Consider the following 21,411-nt stretch of genomic DNA (forward strand, 5'->3'; position numbering starts at 1 on the left):
TTGGGCAATCCTACTTCCGTAGTGATACTGCCTCGGAAACCCAAGGAGGGGTCGCTATGAGTCGGGTTTGACTCGACGGCACATAACAAGAACAACAACAACAACATACATATATATATATACACACATCAGGCCTTCCCATGTGTTTGCCTATACTTTTCTTACATAACTCATGTCACTTATCAATTCCACTTCTACCCATTGCAGACTCATGTATGCAGTGTTAGTTTTCTTCTCACTAGCATGGTGGTGTTGTTAATTGCTGTTGAGTTGGTTCTGACTCATGGCAACCTCATGTCTGTAGAGTAGACCTGTGACCTCCCAAAAGCTGATTGTGAGGCCTGTATTCCAAGATACCTCCGGGCAGGTTTGGGCCACCAACCTTTCAGCTAGTAGTCTTGTGCTTAAATGTTAGCAGTCCTCACATTTGAAGTTTATGTAAGGAGTCATTTATTAAAAATAAACAAAGACCTCTTTTTCCATTTCTCCCACTAAAGAAACAATAAACATCTAAGTTAGCCTAAACTGATGATATAGTCTCTTAATTTAAAATTTCAAAAAAAACTCTAATAAATTAGAGTGCTTCAGCAAAGCTCACTCCTGAGAAATTCTTCGTAACAATGAATTAGTATGACATTCAATTTCCTCCTTCCCCAAAAAAATATAAAAAAATTATCCACCTTCAATGGGCATTAATTCACCTGAAGAGAGCTGGAAGGTAAGGCAAATGTGTTTGGGTTGAGTGCAGTGGTTAGAAGTCCCCTGAGCACCAAAAGATGAGAGCAATGGTGCCACCCCTAAGTGGCAGAACAGGGCAGCAAAGCATCAGAGCAAAGAATTGAGTTTCACAGCCTCTGGGTAATTTTCTCAATGAAAATAATAAACCATAGGCCATAAAACAAGCAATCAATAAGTACTTATTGAACATATGGTCCCTCTTCTGGATGCCAGGGAAAGAACGGGTACAGTCAAAGTAGGTCCCTTCTCTCAAGAAGTTTTTAATCCAAATGAGGAAGACAGACAATAAAAAGCATAAATAAGCCAGGAAAATATTAGGTTATGTTAAGTGGTGTGGTGTAGTGAATTACTTAGTGTGGTTTTCTACTCATAAGTCTTTGTAAACTCCAAGGTGAGATTTTCTATGAGCAACTGAGGAGCTCCTGATTGCTGAAGTTGTCCACCTGGAGTATTTCTCTTGGGAGTGGCACATAACAATGTTCTGGGAGGTGCCCACTCTCTCTCAAGTGCTTAGAGTTCTGATGCTATGATTGGCTAGTTTGACCACCCTGCCAGGCTCAAAAGGAGGCCTTCTAGAGGCAGACTCTCTCTGACTGCTGGTTGAGGAAGATGTGCTGCTGAAAGAGACACGGGCTCCCAAGACACACGTTGCTGTGAAACAGACGCAAGAGACACGCATCGCTGAGTGAGACACCGAGGGACCAGCACTGCTGGGAAAGAGACTGTGAGAGACTGTTGGCTGAGGGATGGTGGGCTGGGAGAGAGAGTGAGCATTTTTTTCCTGAACTTGAATTGTAGCCTGTGGTGCTTCCCTAATAAACCCCATAATTTGTGAGCTCTGTGTGGCCACTGCAGCGAATTATCGAATCCAGGAAAGAGGTGGTAGGTGCTTTGGGAGGAACGGTTGGAGAAAGGGCTGGAGGGAGGCAGCATGTCTGGCCTTGCAGTAATAGGCCTTGTGCTATTGATGGTGATTCTGCCTTCCTCTTGTGGGATTAGAGGAGGTCAGAACATGTGGCCTCCTTGCCCTTTTTGCAAGTGGTATGCAGAAAAATAAAATAGACTAATGTGATAGAGGGTGATCAGGTAGTAAATCAGGCAAAAGAGATGAGACATTGGAAACATGGATTTGGTAGTTACCGACATATATATGGTATTAAATGCCATGGAACAGGATAAGGTCACTAGGAACAGCATGCAGATAGAGAAGGAGGCCCAGATAGAGCCAGGGACATGTCAGTATATTAACGGTTGAGCAGAGGAGAAAGAACAGCCAGGGAAGTAGGTGGGAACCCAGGAGAATATGAGGTCATAAATGCCCAGAGAACGCATTTCAAAGGATGTGGTGGTTAACTGTTGTGTGTGTGTGTGTGTGTGTGTGTGTTTTCAACTGTTTTTTGAAGGGACTTCATAAGCTAAGTAAGCTAAAAACAGAGACATGACCAGCTGGAGTATCAGAAGTCCCGTAGAAGGGAGTTGAAGAGGGTGGAAATAGCAAATATAAGCAACACTTTCAGGAAGATTTACTGTGAAGAGGAGCAGAGAATGGGCAACAGCTGGTGAGAGGCAGGGTCAAACTAGGACTTTTTACCTAGACAAGGGAGATACAAGAATATTTGCATGCTGACTGCATAAGAATGCCGTGGAGGGCAGAGAGGCTAACTGCAGAACTGAAGCACTGGAGAAGAGGTGTGCGGATAGGGTCCCCAGCACAAATGAAGGGTGGCCTTAGAAGCTACAACACCCAGGGTCCAATTAGGAAATTCCATTGAATATTTAAGTGATGGAAGAGAAGCTAAGCCAAATAGGGGATGGTGAGGTAATCCAAAGATTAGCAATAGCAAGAAGACATTTTATCCCTAGGTTGAGAGGAAAATGGAAGGAGGTGCTGTTACTTGCGCCTCTGATTAGGACATTTGATGGAAGCTGAAGCTGTGGACAGGACACAGTCCTGCCAGGGGTTCACCAAAGCAGAGTGAGAGGAAACACCCCGGTCTCTCCCTTCCTCTTGTGCTCTGCAATCTCCCTGCCTTACGCTCCATTGGCTTAACTCAGCCACTGATCCAGAGCCTGAGAAATGTGGTCCACAGAGGTCAGTCCCCTTGATACATAACAGGGCTGGGGAAAGACAAGGAATGGCGCTGAGGGCAAACAGGCCCAGGATCAGCATAAATGCAGGGACCATTCATCCATAGGGATAGGAGGGAAAGCTGAGTAGTGGAGGTTCAGACTCAGTCCTGAGGACTTAGAGTAAGAACACAGTCACAGCACCACCGAGTGCACTTTGAGGACTGCAGTAAAAACCAAGTCAACAAAGCAGGAGCTTGAAGAAAAGACTCTAAACAATGCTCCCATCCCCATGCCAGGATTTCAGCAGAGGTTGTAAAGTTATGATCCCTTTAAAATCAGAGAAAGTCCACTTACGAAAAAGGGTCAGTCCTTGGAGGAAGAATTCTGTTGGATTCACCTGGAAGTAGGTCCAATATTGGTCCCTTTTCATCAATGCAATTGGCAGAATTACTTTCTGGATTGCAGCGTACCCACTGGTACCTGGCTCTCTGCAAAGGATAACCTACCCAAAAAACACCCCATGTGGTTAATAAGTATGTCGTACACAGACTCTAATCATTCTCTCTCTCTTAGAAATTTTTAATTAAATATATTCTAAACGTGGTAAAAGGTAGGATAGGGATAGGCTATCTGCCCATTAATGTAATAGCAGCACCCACCACGTGCCAGCCTTCTCTGTACATTATTTGTATATACAAGGTCCCTAAGTGGTACAAACAGATTGCACTCAACTGCTAACCTAGGTTGGTGATTTGAGCCTACCAGAACAAAAGGCCTGGTGACCTGTTTCCTAAAAGATTACAGGTAAGAAAACTCTACAGAGCAGTTCTGCTCTGTAACACATAGGCTTGCCATGAGTCAGAGCTGATTCAACAGCAACCAACAACAGCAATTTGCATATACATTGTTTGTCCTCTTCACAACCCACTGTCATCAAGTTCATTATGACTCAAAGCAACCCTATAGGACAGAGCAGAATCCTGCAGAGGGTTTCCAAGGCTGTAAATCTTTAAGGAAGCAGATTGCCACATCATTCTCCTGCAGAGTGGCTGGTGGGGTCAAACCACCAACCTTTTGGTTAGCAGCCAAGTGCTTTAACCACTGCACTACCAGGGTTCCTCTCCTCTTCACAACACCCCTGTTAAGTAGCAGAGAGTTTAAGATTAGAATAGGTTTTGGCATCAGGACCTCTGCTGCTAACTGGCTGTGAAACCTTGACTTCCCTGAGCTCCCAGTGTAAAATGCAGGTACTAACAGTGCCTCTATCTCATAAGCTTGTCTCAAAAATTAAATGAGAAAATATATGTAAAGACCTAAGCATAGTGCCAGGCACATGGTAAACACTTGATAATATTAAGTATTATTTTTCCAGTAATAGACAGTGTTTTACTGTTATTCATAAGGTTTTCAGTGACCAATTTCATTAGAAGTGGATGGCCCAGTCTGTCTTCGTCTGGAAACTCCACTGAAACCTGTCCATGGGTGACCCTGCTGGTATTTGAAATACTAGTGGCGTAGCCTCCACGCTCACAGCCAGGCACAATCCACCACAGTACAACAAACTGACAAATGAGTCATGGAAGGTTGGATGAGTAGACTTCAAAAACGTCCATTATTATTTTTGTACTATTATCCCCATTTTATACAGACAGTAACAGGTCACACAGATGCTAACTAAGTAGAGGACTCAGAATGCAAACCCATATCTGACTCAAAAGCCCAACTCCTTTTATAGAGGTGAGTTGAATCATGTTCAAAGAGGTTAAGGAATACATTGAGAAGTACCTGAGATACTACACAGCCTTAGTTCTCATGTTTTAGGGCCATAGGCATTCTTAGGAATGAAAAACAACTAAAAACTCACCCTGTATGTTCTATATACACCCAGACCAGTCAGAGATGTCACAAGAACAAGGCTCTTCTCGTCACAGAGGAACAGATTCTTAACATCCTAGTCTGTCACAGCTTTTTTTTTTTGAATTTTAATTTCTACAGAAAATACTCCAAACCTGGTGGGTGTTAGGAGGTTCTATAGGGGAACTTTTACTAGTAGGAAACAAATTCTTCAGTGGGGCTGTCCTTCAATGTGGAAGTATCTTGACTCCATCTTGCTTAAGATAAATAACTTATTATTGTCATAATTTGAGAAATAAAAGAAAGGGTGGTGACCCTGTGACAACAGAACAGAGACTGCCCGGTCCTGTGCCAGCCTCACAATCTTTGCTCTGCTTGAGCCCACTGTGGCAGCCACTGTGTCGATCCGTCTCGTCGAGGGTCTTCCTCTTTACCAAGCATGGTATCCTTCTCTAAGGACTGGTCCCTCCTGATAACATGACCAAAGTTTGAGAGACAAAGTCTGGCCATTCTCACTTCTAAGCAGTATTCCGGCTGTAATTCTTCAAGACAGTGTATGCATATTTAGCCCAATATATTCAAAATATCTTAACATATAATCAATAGCAAAGTTATTAATGGGATATTTTACAATCCTTTCTCATACTAAATCTTTGAACTCTGGTATTCATTTTACACTTACACATGTCTCAATTTGGACTTGTCACATTTCAGGTGCTCAATAGCCACAGGTGACTGGTGTTGTCAGGATGTGAAAAGTCACCAGTGGGGCTGTCCTTCGATGTGGAAGTATCTTGACTCCATCTTGCTTAAGATAAATAACTTATTATTGTCATAATTTGAGAAATAAAAGAAAGTATCTTCCTAAAAGGCTCACTTAGAGCATCTGCTGGTTAATTTTGTGGTGGTTTCCAAGGGAAAGAATGATTTTTGCTTGGAATTCCCTCCCTCACTGCCTACCTTCCATCTCCCCCACACACACAAAAGGTCACTGACCCTGCTTCACCAAGAACTTTATATGAGTAAATGTTACCAAAGCAAACAACTGTCCCAGCTGCATTTCTGTGTCTTTCTGTATTATGCTGCTGATTTTTCCATAACATAGTCACAATCTGGAATCCCTGGGTGGCACAAATGGTTAAGTACTCGACTGCTAAACAAAAGGCAGGTGGTTCGTATCCACCCAGAGATGCATTAAACAAAAGGCCTGGCAATCTGCTTCCACGGGCTCACGGCCTTGAAAACCCCACGGAGGGCAGGCCCGCTATACAACACATGGGGTAGGCGTGAGTTGGAATTGACTTGATGGCAACTGGTTTGGTTTGTTTATTTTTCAACACAATTTACCAACTTCCTGTTCTTAATGGAGACTTACTGCACGCATGTTACAGAAACCTAAGTAGAAACTGCCATGGTAAAAAAAAAAAAATAAAAAACCATCTTCTCTCCCCTCAACCACATGGCTCAACTTTCAAGCAGACAACAGACAGGCCTATAAGGTGAACAGTAACATTAGGGAGGTCCACAATCCTTAGAACAATCAACCAAACACCATCAAAAGGGCAGCATTTGCCTAGGCACGCATCTCAGAAGGCAGAAAGGGACAGAAAAGGACAAATGGAAACAGGTAACGTGAAGAGTGCTATTACCTTGTGGGGATTACAATCAATGTCACAAAACAAAATGTACGAATGTGTATGAATTGTTGAATGGAAAACCAATTTGCACTGTAAATTTTCACTCAAACCACAATGAAAAGTTATTAAGAAGAAATTAAAAAACTACCATTTTGATCAATTCAAAACGGTAGCACTTGAACCACGGCCTAAAGAGCAGCCTCCGTTATCTAAGTTGGAGTTACTTCCTTTGGGCCTATCCGTTCAGCAAGATGCATTAGGTTCTCCTCCACCCTGGTGTGGTTTGACAAGCTATAAAAAGTTCCAAGTTTACTTTCAATTTCTCCCGCTCTATCCTCAAGTAAGGAGCCTTAGTGGCACAGTGGTTAAGCACTTGGCCACTGACTGAAAGGTAGGCAGTTTGAATCCACCCACAGCTCTGTGGGAGAAGGGCCTGGTGACCTGAAGATTACAGCCGAGGAAACCCTGTGGAGCAGTTCCACTCCATAATCACATGGGGTCGCTATGAGTCAACACTGACTCAACGGTACACAACAAGTCAACAGTAAATGTTATAGCCAGGCTACCAGCTAAGGAAGGCTTTTTCTTTTTGTTTTAAATAAGGAAAATCTCTAATCCACCTAAGATTAGAGTTGCAATAGAAACTTAACTTTGACCTTAACTCTGACCAGTTCAGTTATAAGGAGCCTTGGGTAAAGTATCTCTGAAACTTTTTGCATGAGGTTGATGTAAGGAGCAAAAGAGAGGATGATGACCATTACTAGAGAATGAATGTGAAATCAGCAAACTAAGAGTGTCACCGTGGATTACTATCCCTACTGTGATAGAGAAGACACTGTCGCGTGGCCATTTAGCCTGGCCACACTTGCCCTTACATTTTCCATATTCTCTCTTTCTGGACGTCTTTGAAATGAAGAGGCAATGAAAGCATTTAGGACTCATAGTTTAAAACTCAACAATCCTCTGAGCTCTGAATGAATTAGGTCAGCCCTTTTGGCTGTCCAGGGTCTCTCACACACATTGCAAACTTCCATTTGACTCTGTGCTCCTCAGACATGGTTTGTAACATGCCTTTACCTCAGGTTGGCTTATAGTAACAAGAGGCTTGGAATATGCTCAGTAAAAGCAAGTCACAGTTCAGTTAATTTGTACAGTTCAGTCAAAACCAATGGGTTAGGTGAAAATTTGTGAAAATAGAGAATGTCATAGAATCATATTTAGCATCACATGGACATAGGATGAAATAATGGCATGACTGTATTACATCCTGTTACTATTACTTACACAGGCAGCCAGGGATTGGCCTCTCTCTTTGTATTTAGATAGAGGTGCCTGTCAAGGCCTTGAACACAAGGCAAAATGCCTTTCTTGTTTAGAAGCTTCCAAGTTTTTGAGTTCATTTATTGTCTCTTTCTTGGTTTCTTTTTGTAACAAATATCTAAATCTACCAGGTGATGACGTGAATGTCAGTATTTTATCCAAATGTATATTGTTCTGGTTTCTCTTTTTTTACTTCTTTCTTTCTTTCCAATGAATACATACTACAAAGGGAACTTTTTTTTTTTTTTTTAATGTTTTAATTCTGTTTTACCTATGAAATCTAAGAGGAGAAAGTGGCACTTTTGGGAAGTTTTGAAAATACAGAGATTTAGCTAGCTTTGGTCAAGGTAGCCCCAGCACCAACTGGTCACTTAACTCTCACAATGATCTTGATCTTATCAGAGCACATAGTTAATTAGTAGGGAATTATTTCATCAAGTTGAAGATTTTTCCTAAAAGACCCTAAAATCAACAATGTTTTATACAGTAAAACCTATGAAAGCTGGAAATTATGTAAGGCAGAAACCTGCCAGAGAAGGAAAACTAAAATATTTCCCACTAATACAACAGAAAAGTAATGATAAGCACACATGTCACAAGACTATAACCTGTCAATGGGGGAAACCCTATGAGCCCCAGAAAAACAAGGCAGTCCTGTCGAGTTCTGACTTTCACAAGTTTCACTGTACTTTTTAAAGAAATAGTTTAACGGAAAACTTTCATCCACATTATTTATTGATTTCTTCTTCAATATTAACATAACTAGGATCATCTTAAGTTTCCAATATATAATGAATGTGTCTGAGATCACCTGTAAATTTTCATTTCCATCCAAAATGGAATCATGACAACTAGAAGTCCTGTTGAAGAAACAAATTGAGGATGTGTGTCACTGTGACTCAACATTTCCTTCATGATTTGGGGTACTGAACAGTTTTCTACTATAAATTCTGCCATCTATTGGGCTGTCCAAGACCTTCTAACTTATTTAGACATGATCCCATGTTTATCAAAGGAGAAGAAACAGTATTTTTCTTACAAACTGAACATTTTAATTTTCTTAATCATGAAGAGTTTTAAATTATTTCTATATGATTAGAGAACCCAAAATGATAGAGAAACTTAACAAGAAATTTCCAAGTGTGATGATTCTCTGAGCAACAGTATAGCCATTAAAATTCTTTGGGCTCTCTTCCTAAAATGTAACCAAAAGAGATTGTATTAGTTCTGCCTAACCAGAAGTGAATGTTCAGTAGGAAACAAGTAAAAACAGAAAACCTATATGCAGTCAAACTTATCCCTATTTAAAAAAAAAACAATCCCCAGTGTTAAAATAAATGACACCAACAAAACCAACCAAACCCAACCAAACCCACTGCCACTGAGTCAGTTCCAACTCCTAGTAACCCTATAGGACAGAGTAGAACTGCCCCACAGGGTTTCCAAGGCTGTCAATCTTTATGGAAGCAGATTGCCTTGTCTTTCTTCCTGGAGTGGCTGGTGGGTTCAAACTGTCGACCTTGTGGGTAGGAGGTCTTGAGTTTGATGTAGAAACTCCAAAACACTCAAAGGTGCATCTCTTCCACGCAAAGAACAAATGGGTCATTTTCTATATTCCTTTCCTAAGCTTTTTTTTTTTGTTTCTAAGACACACATTTTCACATCAGGATAAGAGGACACATCTCAGTCATAAGAGTTCACAAGGCTGCACCTGCTTCAGAGGTTAATTTTTCTTAGTACTAAACTTAGCTAAACTCACACCAAGGATTTCAGCCACCCCAAATCCTGACTCTTCTACTATTCTTTTACTTTCTCACAATATTGTAAATCTCATGCTTTAAAATGAGCATAATCATTTGGGTGGGCCCTGGGCTTACAAAAAAGAGCACAGAAGGAACAACCAAGGACTCCTGGGTCTTACCTTGAACGGAAGATTCCAGAACCAGGATGAGAGAGAGAGCCAGGACCAGCCTGCTGCACTTCAGGGTCCTCTGCATGGTGACCAGCACACTCCAACTCCAGCCGCCTGCACTCCAACCACACGATTAGAAAGCAGTGGGGTGATGTCTGTGCCTTTTAGAAAAGGTTCCAAAACCTCAAACCCTCCCAGTACCCACGTCACAATTTCCTGAACAAATAGAAAAAGGTCCACATCAAAACTGAAAAAAAAAATGTGCAAGCAAAATAACTATTCATACCCATTATGAAACTGCATTCGACTCTCCCCAGGCCTATTTTTTTTTTAGTTTTGTTTTTTGCCACTTGCCAGTTAAAAATATTTTCCCATTGAAACAGCAAAATCAGCATTCAGGCCAGTTTGTTTTTACTTTCTTCAGGTAACAATCCAAACATGAGATTGCTAACATTAAGAAGCTCTTGCACTGTTGATGAGATAAGGGAGCTAGCCACCTTTCTATCACTGAGCACCTTCACATAAGATATTCTTAATTTTCTTTTTCATCAGGGAATAGCATAGTCCACTGAACCAAGCTCAAGAAGTAAAATTTTGAAGCTGCTCTAATCTATCAGAAAGGCTGTCAGATTTCAGACAAATGGCTTCTTCTTAGACTCAGTTTCTCCCATTGAATTACCAGCCTGCCTCTACTTCAAGAATCTAGTGAGGATTTTCACATATGAAGAACTTGAAGAAAAGTTTATGGTCCTATGCTCTTTCAAACCAAATATTTCTCATGATCTGATTCCATTTATACTTCCATCTTTTCTCCTGGTAAAATTATCCAAGCTGATTTTTTTATCCTTTTTCTCTTGAATGAGCTGGAAATCAGGAGTAAGGGTAGGTTCTCCTCTTGGTGGACTGTTGGACCTCAGAAAACACACAAACCACTTGCCCCTGTAAATAAAGTTAGAGCATTTGCCCTGGTCCCAGGGATAATGGAACAGATTTCTGGAAGACTGAAGAATGCCAGAAAGAGGCTTCATAGTAAAGTAACACAATAAATATAACAATTTGGCACACATCCTCCTCCTGGGGGCACATACTTTTTCTTTACTTCCTTTCAGGAGTCAATCACTTTCCATTTCAACACGGTCTATCCTTACAGCTCCCCCAAAGAGTTCGAGACTCATGCCCCCACTTTCCATTTTCCTTGTCACTCTTGCCTGTTCTTTGTTGGGAGGGAGGAGTTTCCTTTCCCTTGTTTTAGACTTCCTGGTGATTCCTTTACCATTTCCTGCCCAGAGCTGGCCTCAGAATCTAATCACTGAGTAGTTGTGGTAGAAGGACACAGAGGGTGCACATTTTGGTCCTCCTCAGAACTGGCCAGTAGTGTGTCCTGCCATTTGGGGATTCCTCAGAATACAGCAACCAACCCTGAAAATCACAAACCCTGCAAGCTCCCCAGTATGAAATACTGGTTTCAGCTTGAAATAATCATCCTTCATTTTGGTCACTTTTAAACTTGACCCTCAATTTAAAACCTTCACACCAAAACAATAGTTCCTGTCAACAGGACCCTGCAAACTTTCAGAGCTGATTAGAGCTTGTGCTTTTAAAATGGTAATTTTAGGAGCCTGTTCCACTTGAGTACTTTACTTCCTTCTTCTCTGGGTCTTGGTGATTTTTTTTTTCTTTTTTAATTTTTATTGTGATTTGGGTGAAAGTTTACAGAGAAAATTCATTTTTCATACAGCAGGTCATACACATTTTGTTTCATGACACTGACTGCAATTCCCCACAACGGAACAGCTCTCTTCCCTCTTCCTCCCTGTGGTTATCTCTTCCCTGTGTCCTTCTTTCCTGTTCATTCCTGCCCCCTGAGCTATCTCCCTATGCAAATAATGCCCTTCTGTTCTCCCACAATTGATCATTCTAAGGAGTGTATCTACCTGGTGTAAATGTTCACCCTATGTGTTTGCCTATGGTTTGGCTAGAAGCCATGATAGTGAGTTCAATTCCAGACTTGAAGGGTAACTGGGGGCCATAGTCTCAGGGGTATCACCAAGCTCTATCAGACCAGCAAACCTGGTCTTTTTTATGATTCTGAGTTTTATTCCAGATTTTTCTGCTACTCTATCCAGGATCTCCTGCACTGATCCCTTTCTGAGTGGTTCACAGTGGTAGCCAGGCACCATCTAGTTCTTCTGGTCTCATGGTCATATAGGCTGAGGATTGCATGGCCTACTAGTGCCTTGGACTAATTGTTTCCATATGTCTTTGGTTTTCTTCATTCTTATTTGCTCTGGATGAGGAGAAACACGCTCTTGCATCTAGATGGCCGCTTATGAGCTTTTAAGACATCTTGGTGATTTTTTAAAATAAGCTTTTGCAATATTTGTAAGCATTTGCTCTTCTCTCACCACACTGACATCTAATAGTTTCATTTTCCAACTAGCCTTCCTCTGGTCTCATTTTCTTGATCCTCTTTCAAAGGACAAATTTACAGCAGCAACTAGAAGTCCTAGGTCCCAGCCCAGCTCCCTTACTTACCAGCTGAGTGGTGCTGGGTCACTTATTCTTCATGATTCCATCATTCCACAATGAGGGGGGAAACAGGAGGCACATGACACAGACCATGAGGGTCACTGTTATTGGCACCTCTGGGCTAGGTGACATCTTCTCGCCCAAAGTTTCCTCCAATAACCAAAGAGGATCCACGCCTTCACCTAAACCTGAACCTCTACCATAAGCCTGGTTTCCATTAATTCTAAAAGACACATTCTATTCAAGGGTTAATCTTCCATTTACCAGACAACCTTAAATACACCTATTTCACTTCACATTCCGTTTATTTACCTGTGAAAAAGATATCCTTACTCCTTACTGATCTCCTGAAGCCTGACAGAAATCAGTCCCTTGTTGGCTAAAAAGTAATGTAACCTCCCAAAAAAGAATACAAACATCACTTTTTCACTAGCTATTGGTTTCAAGCTTAGTGCCTAAGGCACTTGACTGCTAACCAGAAAGCTGGTGGTTCAAACCCACCAGCTACTCCTCGGAAGGAAGATGGGGCAATCTACTTCTGTAGTGATACTGCCTCGGAACCCAAGGAGGGGTCGCTATGAGTCGGGGCCGACTGGACGGCACATAACAACAGCAACATTGGTTTCAAGAAGGAACTCTGGTCTCATAGTGATTAAAACATTCAGCTGCTAACCAAAAGGTGGGCAGTTTGAACCCACAAGCCACTCCATTGGAGAAAGATGAGGCAATCTGCTTCCATAAAGATTTACAGCCTTGGAAACACAAGGGGCAGTTCTACTCTGTCCTAAAGTGTCGTTATGAGTTGGAATTGATTGATGGCAATAGGTTTGGTTTGGTTTTGGATACTGGTTTCAGGGTGGTATTTTTAAAAGGGGAATCTATTTTGATAACTTGAACCTTCTCAGCATCACAACTCACCAAAATGTTTAAGACAGATTGAGGTTTTCAGAAGAGACACTGAGAGCAGTACAAAACTGTTCCAAGAATGGCTTCAAATGCTCACTTATTTTCTAAAGCCCCAGGTTTAAGATCCCACTGCTCAGAAGCTTCTAGGGCTTTTAGTTGGCTCTTTCTTGAGAGAGTCTTAACACTGAACTGGGCATTGCATGAAACAGCAATAAATTGGAAAACAACAGCAAATAGATCCTGTAAAATTGAGATGTCTTTGAATGTTTAAAGGATAACCCTGGCAAGAAGTGTTGGTTTCTAGAACTTGAAGGGCCCTTAGAAGTCATCTAGTTCACCTACTTAAGCGAAAAAAATGGAAGTCCAGGAAGATTACATGACTTACCCCTGTTGTTGTTGTTGTTATGTGCCGTCGAGTCGGCCCCGACTCATAGCGACCCCTCCTTGGGTTTCCGAGGCAGTATCACTACGGAAGTAGGATTGCCCAACCTTCCTTCCGAGGAGTGGCTAGTGGGTTTGAACCGCCAGCCTTCTGGTTAGCAGTCAAGTGCTTTAGCCACTATGCTACCAGAGCTCCTCGTGATTGTCAAAACTAGGTCTGGAGCTCAAGTGTTCTAGGTCATAGTCCACTGATAGATGAGGAATAATAATCTCCCTTCAGCAAATGGAGAGAATATAGTCAAGATTAAAGATTTACTTCAAAATGACCCAGTGTGAGGAGGGAAGACAAGCCAGGTATAATGTTGGATTGATGATTGCTGAAGTTGAATAATGGGGAAATGGAGGTTCATTATATTATTTTCCCTACTTTTTTATACAGTCATATTGTACTAGGCAAAGCTGCTGAAAAGACCTGCTTAAAGTGTTGAAGAGCAAAGATGTTTTTTTGAAGACTAAGATGCACCTAATTTAAGCATGGTATTTTCAATCACCTCATATGCGCATGAAAGCTGGACAACGAATAAGGAAGACCAAAGAAAAATTGATGCCTTTGAATTGTGGGGTTGGTGAAGAATACTGAAAACACCATGAACTACAAGAAGAACAAGCAAACCTATCCTGGAAGAAGTGCAGCTGCAGTGCTCTTCAGAAGCGAGAATGGCCGGACTGCATCTCACCTACTCCCTGGAGAAGGACATCCTGCTTGGTAGAGCCGAGAGTCAGAGAAAAAGGAGAAGACCCTCAACGAGATGGACCGGCACAGTGGCTGCAACCATGGGCTCAAGCACAGCCAGGAGTGTGAGGGTGGCACAGGGCAGTGTTTGGTTCTGTTGCACACAGGGTCGCTAGGAGCCAGAATCTACTTGACAACACCTAATAACAACAACTTTTATATATTTTTTATAATTTCCATAATAAACATTTTAAAAAATTCTTTTTAAAAGTATCATTATCCTACCTGGAACCTATATAAACAAGAAAACAGCTCCTGGCAGGGGGGGCAGGGGGAGGAATTTGCAGGAGGAGAAAGCAGGTATAATTTCTTTAAAACCAACTCATTGACGCATGGATCTCTGGCACCTCGGATTTCCTATTCTTTCAGGCCTAGTCTCATTGTCACCCATTCCCCTTTAGCAAATGGAGAGACAAAACAGTTTGATGCTTCTGGTCCGAAGGGAGCAGCTGTCACTGTGTTTTGATTGTCTCACCACTTAACTGTGGATGAGTATCTGAAGCACAGGACTCTAGGAGAGGACACAGGCTCACGGCATCCCTGACTGGGCCCAATGTGCTTCCTTTCCCAACTTTCCTTCTCATCACTGTAGTCACACATCAGCTTCCCAGCACCAGGATCCTCCCTTGTTCATAACGGTCTCTGCAGTCCTAGGCTAGAAGGCTCCCTAGATGTTGCCTTGAAGTTAGGGAGCTTGGTGCTTTAATCTTGGAATTGGAAAGGGGGTGGGGAAAGAGCCTGCCCCTCCCCTCATGGTCTGAGTCTGTAATTTGAGTAGAGGAAAACAAGGCATAAAAGAACTTTTCACACGCCATGTAGAGTCTAGTAGAATATTATATTCCAATTCCAAAATCATAGGGTTTTGAAGAACCAAAAGTTGAAGTGAAGAGCCACATGCTGAAAATTATTGAAATAAATAACTGGTTTACTTCTCTTGGGAATATTTTCACATGGATCAAAAACATTGGAGACAAATCTCTTAGAGAAATTTTCAGACATACAGGAACAGGAATGAACATTTCGGTTAGGGGAAATCAGGTCCTTCAAAAATGAATCAAGAAGGGAGGTTCTTCTTATTTGGCTTCTTAATTCTTTTTCTCAAGATGTAATATGAACACTATTTTAAAGTTATTTGTGAATCTTAACTATCTTTTCAATTAAGAAATTAATAAATGCTAGCTATAGAAAATGGTGCAAAGAATTAACTCACTCAGCTGCTAATGGAAAGGTTGGTGGTTCAAGTCCATCCAGAGGTCCCTCAGAAGGGCCTAGCCATCTACTTCCTGTAAAATCAGCCATTGAAAACCCTACGGAACACAGTTCTGCTCTGTTATACATTAGGTCACCATGAGTTAGAATCCACCCAGCAGCAACTGTTTTTTGCATTTTTCAATAGAAAGTATAAATTTGAGGATGGTAATGTTGTTGTTGTTGTTATGTGCCGTGGAGTCGAACCTGACTCATAGCAACCCCTCCTTGGGTTTCCGAGGCAGTATCACTATGGAAGTAGATTGCCCAACCTTGCTTCCAAGGAGTGGCTGGTGGGTTTGAACCGCCAGCCTTCTGGTTAGCAGTCAAGTGCCTTAGGCACTATGCTACCAGAGCTCCCTTGGGGATGATAAGGAGGGACTTTAAGTCCTGGTAAGGAAAGACAATTCACTTGGTCACTTGCTATCTCCCGTCTAGATTACTGCCATCTTGTTTGGTATGTCCTGCCTTGGGCAATTTGAAGCAGCTCACAACTCCCCAGCATTGTGGATTTTCATCTCTCTTCATTACCTTTATTTTATACCCTACCCTGTGGCATTATCTAGCCCCACAGTCATTCCTGTAACTAATTTAGCTCTCTATTTCTGGCCAATTCACAATCCATCCATCAATTCTACCTTCTCTGAGAAACCTCTGGAGATAAAAAACCTTCCAAGTTCCCAAACTCAGTGACAATATTTCCTAGCTTTATAACCCAACCTCACTCCCACTTCCTACTTCTACTAACACACATTCCAAAATTGCACTCATATATCTGCAATTATATTTGAAGTTATCAGTCACTGAGAGAAATTCTTGCTACTTAATTTGTAACCACAGAACATCAAACAGTTCTTCTATGGCTTTTTTATTTCAATCCCCAGAAACTTACCACAGTTACCAGCTAAATTACCACACTTTTGTCAGTTCTTAATTTTTTTTTTTTTAATTGTGCTTGGTGCAAATTTACAGAGCAGAATTTGTTTTACATTCAACAGTTCATGTACAATGTACAATTGGTTTTACTCCTCAATTACCATCCCCAACCCTAACCCCCTCTCCTCCTTTCCCTTCCCAGTAATCCCCACTCCTTGTGCCCTTCTTAGTTATGCACTCCTGTCTGTCCAGCTTTTTCTCACGTGAATGCTGCCCTTCTGGTGCCCTATGGCTGATTGCTCCAAGGGATGTATCTCCATAGAGTAGGTGGGTGCATCACCCTGGATTGGGTATTCTGCATGTAAGTCTTATTACTATTGGGCTGAGAGCCAGCCCTTGGGAGTGAGTTTTATCCCAGGCCTGAAGTATAACCTAGGGCCATAGTCTTGGGTGTCCCACCAGACCATCTTGACCAGTAATTCTGGTCGTTATTGTGTTTTTGAATTTTGTTCCACCTTTTTCCTCCCACTCTATCCAGGATCTCCAGTTTTGATCCCTTCCTGAGTGGTTGTCATTGGTAGTGGGCACCTCTTGTTCTTCTGGTCTTGAGGGCCATCATGTCCTGGAGCTGATTATTTCCAAATGCCTTTGGTTTTCTTCACTCTTCTTCACTTCCAACAAAAGGAGACCATTAGCTGCATCTTAGATGACCACTCAAAACTCCAGTCGCTACTTACCCAAGTAGGTTGTGGAACAAGATTTTTATGTATTATGTTGTGCCAATTGAGCCTGGAGTTCCCCAGTACTATGGTCCTGAGTCAGCAGATCCAGTGGTTCTCTCTCCCAAGGTGTCTGGCTGTCTATGAAGGATTGCTCCATGTATGTCTCCTGTTACTTCTGTAATGACTGTGGTTATTTTGTGTCACTAGTATCTGTGCAGGATTATCCTCAGCTGAATCTCTCATTGGTCTGGAGTATAATCCTGTTCACTGACCCCCATCTGATCTTCTCAGTTGTCTATGTATTTATCAGTAGCCTGGTGTTTGGTGTTAGTGTTAATGCAGTATTGTGGATATACTGGTATTAGCCTCTGTCATCTATATCTTATGTGCACAACTGGGGGTCCTCCCTTTCCCCAATGTTATCATGCTGGTCACAGATTCTTTCCATACCATCCCTCCCCTTACCCAACTCAGCGTGTGGCCCCCAACTAGTCTGAAAATTTCTCCTCCCCAATTCTTATTTTTTGCCACACTTTGTTATTTACTTATTTACTGTTGATCTTGGTCACAAGCATTGTAATGAATACAGACATTTAGGGAAATGCAACCTAGAAGCTTCACAGCTTAGCACATCTCTTATGCTGAGTTGGTAAAGAATTTTCTTATGTGAATTTTAACTTTCAACTCCCCCAAAACAAGAATAACCGGAGGCTGTGGTGGTTCACTGGCCAATTTTTGCCTTTCATGCCAGAGACGCAGGCTTGGTTCCTGGCCAGTGCACATCATATGCACCCACCACCTGTCTGTCGGAGGAGGCTTGCCTGTTGCTATGATGCTGAACAGGTTTCAGTGGTGCATCCAGACTACGATGGACTACAAAGAAAGGCCTGCTGACCTACTTCTGAAAATCAGCCAATGAAAACCCTATGGACCACAATGATCCAATCCAAAACCTATCATGGTATTGGCACAGGACAAGGCAACATTTTGTTCCACTGTACATGAGGTCACCATGAGTCAAGGTCTATGTGATGACAGCTAACAGCAACAAGAAAAATGAAAGGATATAGCCACCCTCCATCCAAAAAGATAGTAGCTGCTGCTAGAATCAGTTACTCTTTTTCTGAATTCAATGATACACTCTACAATGTGATGAGCTTTATTTGATTACTCCAAATGCACTAAACCTCTAGAGAATAGATTGGCATATTTTTATGCATCTCTCAAGGCACTGAATGAAAGATGAAGTAATGAATTTTGTTTGAATGCTTCTAATTTTTCTTCTGGATGTACTTGCCCTATCTTCATACCTAGATCATAATAGGGATGTAGTTTGGACTGTTACAGGATATAACACCTCCAACAACTTGATTACAAAAAATTAACAGTAGGATGGACAGTAGGAGGACAAATATTTCTTTTCCATTTCTTTCTAGACTACTTCAAATGTTGTAGAACGAAATTATGTATTATATAATTATGTGTTAGTAATCAGGAAAAAAAACATCAAAAATATATTGATTGTTGACAAAAATTTAATTTAAAAAAAAAAAAAAACTGTTAATGGTAAATACCTTGGATAACATCCCAGGGGCACAAGGATACTGGGGCCCAGTCAGGGATCAGTGTTGGGAATTCATAGCACTCCTACAGGGAAGGCCTAATAAAAAATAATTAGCCTCAACCAGGCCTCAGGGAAGTGTAGCTGGGAATACCATGCTGTTGTTTGTGCCATCTATTGATTCAGACTCATAGCCACCCCATAGGACAAAGTAGAACTGCATCATGGAGTTTCCTAGGCTAATCACCATCTTTGACTCTGTCGGTCAAGAAATTTGGTTGCTATGCAATGTCCATGCTGCATTTGTTTTCTTGAAAAAGGGACTAAGTTTCTAGCACAGCATCAACCCATAATTTTTTCCCATTCTGGTTATCGTACAGATACCCTAACATTTTACAAATTTGGGTCTTTCCGGTTTTGCTTCACTAGCCATGACTGAACTGAGAAGAACCGGTTCAAAGCCTGGGAGAATAGGAGAGGAGGTCTGGTTCTCATAAGTGTCCAGCCTTCCTCAAGGTACATCATACCTCAAAACCCACACTGAAATCTTCTTGAATAAAATTAAAGGACATTTGGAAGGGAGTGGAGAACGTGTGAGTGTGTGTGTCCCTCCTTTTTTCAGACTGGTAGGAGTAGGTGGGCAGGAGAGGTCTGCAAAATTTCTCCTTTAAGGAACACCTGATTTAAGCTTTTAGATTCAGTCAGTAGTGTCTAGAAAGATATGGAAGCAAGATGCCCAAATGTTGATGTTTGCCCTCACTCTCATAGAAGCTGTTTTTGGTTAATGAGTTTCCCTGTTAAAGCTAAGTGACTTGTGCTGAGAAGGCTCATTAAACTCTGGGCCTTGCAGAGGGGCTCTCAGTGCTGGCTTTAAACAATGCCACTTCTCAGAGCTCCCAACAAGAACCAGGCATTTTACTACCTCAACTACCTAATCTTGGTCTCAGCTGATATTCAAGAAATTCCTTCAATGAAGGTATTATTCCAACATTTACATCTTAATAGAGAATCATAACCACTGATGTTTTGTTAGGTGGCTTAAGTTGCTTCTTACTTTAAGAGACCTTATGCATTACAGAACAAAACACTGCTTAGTTCTGCCCCATCTGCACAATCATTGCTATGCTGAGGCAATTGTTACAGCCACTGTGTCAAGCCATCTCAGTTAGGGCCTTCCTCTTTTTTGATGACTCTCTACTTCACCAAGCATGATGTCCTTCTCTAGGTACTGGTCCCTCCTGATAAGATGTCCAAGGTACGTGAGAAGAAGTCTCACAGTCATCACTTCTAAGGAATTTTCTAGCTGTACTCCTTCCAAGACATGTTTGTTCGTCTTTCTGGCAGTCCATGATTGAGTCCACTCAATATTCTTTGCTAACACCATAATTCAAAGGCATCAATTCTTTGGTGCTCCTTATTCATTGTCCAGCTTTTGTATGCATTTTAAGCAATTGAAAATATCATGGCTTGGGTCAGGTGTACATTAGTCCCCAAAGTGACATCTTTGTTTTTAATGCTTTGACCCATTCGTTTCCAGATTATTTTCTGCTTTGAATTTCTTGCTGACACTAAATGTTTTCAGTGATGGAAGACATGCTAAAATCAAGGGAAAATTTTTTGAGGTGATATGAATTTTGGCACATGTCCCAAGTGGATGCTTGGGTCCACTAGTGGTAAGATTGGTGGGGTGAGTCCCTTTTCTTCTGATTCACACAGCTATACAGGTTCCCACAAGGCAGTAGTAGCACACACTACAACTGGGGTAGCAGCTTTCCAAGAAACTTGAGAGACTGAAAATATTGGTGGGCCATATCTGTCCCATGAAGGACAAAGGGTTAAAGATGTCTTTTGCACCAGATATGCCCAATGTAATATGCCATTTGATTTCTTAACTATTGCTTCCATAGGCATGGATCGTGGATCCAAGTAAAATGAAATTCTTGACAACTTCAATCTTCTCTCCATTTATCATGATGTTTCTTATTGGTCCAGTTGTGAGACGTTTTCTTTATGTTGAAGTGTAATCCATACTGTAGTCTTTGATCTTCATCAGTGAGTGCTTCAAATCCTCTTCTCTTTTATCAAGCAATGTTGTGTTATCTGCATATTGCTAGTTGTTAGTGAGTCTTCTTCCAATCCTGATACCACATTCCTTCCTATAGTCTTGTTTCTCAGATTATTTGCTCAGGTTACAGATTGAATAAATATGATGAAAGGATACAACCCTGACATACACTCTTCCTGATTTAAAATCATGCAGTATCCCCTTGTTCTGTTTGAATGGCTGCATCTTGGTCTATGTACAGGTTCTGCATGAACCCAATTAAGTGTTCTGGAATTTCCATTCTTCCCAATGTTTCCATAATTTTTATGCTTCACACAGTCAAATGCCTTTGCATAGTCAATAAAACACAGGTAAACATCTTTTTTGGTATTCACTGCTTTCAGCCAAATCCATCTGACCTCAGCAATGATATACTTGTTCCATGCCCTCTTAGGAATCTCGCTCAAGTTTCTGGCAATTCAACATACGCTGCAACCACTTTTTAATTCTCTTTGGCCAAATTTTATTTGTGTGTGATATTAACAATATTGTCCGTCAAAAATTTCTTCGTTCTGTTGGATCATCTTTAGTTGGAATGGGCACAAATATGGGTCCCGTCTAGTTGGTTGGCCAAGTATCTGTTTTCCAAATTTCTTGACATAGATAAGTGAACTTCCAGCATTTTATCTGTTTGTTGAAACATCTCATTTCGTAGCCCACCAATTCCTGGATCCTAGTTTTTGCCAATGCCTTCAGTGCAGCTAGGAGCTCTGGTAGCCTAGTGCTTAAGGCATTTGACTGCTAACCAGAAGGCTGACAG

General features: G+C 41.5%; 1 protein-coding gene across 1 annotated transcript in view; it reads right to left on the bottom strand.

Annotated features, from left to right (window-relative positions):
- SRGN (serglycin) overlaps positions 1-9,616 on the bottom strand; it is a 10,455-nt gene extending 839 nt beyond the window's left edge. Inside the window, exons 1-2 of the mRNA XM_007940673.1 lie at positions 9,541-9,616; positions 3,163-3,310 (exon numbers count right to left, since the gene is read on the bottom strand). Of these exons, the coding sequence (XP_007938864.1) occupies positions 3,163-3,310; positions 9,541-9,616 (224 nt within the window). The remainder of the gene's footprint in view (positions 1-3,162; positions 3,311-9,540) is intronic.
- Positions 9,617-21,411: the final 11,795 nt, after the last annotated feature.

The sequence above is a fragment of the Orycteropus afer genome, unplaced genomic scaffold, assembly GCF_000298275.1.
Source record: "Orycteropus afer afer isolate SDZICR_OR568_19922 unplaced genomic scaffold, OryAfe1.0 scaffold00070, whole genome shotgun sequence".
Classification (NCBI taxonomy): domain Eukaryota; kingdom Metazoa; phylum Chordata; class Mammalia; order Tubulidentata; family Orycteropodidae; genus Orycteropus; species Orycteropus afer.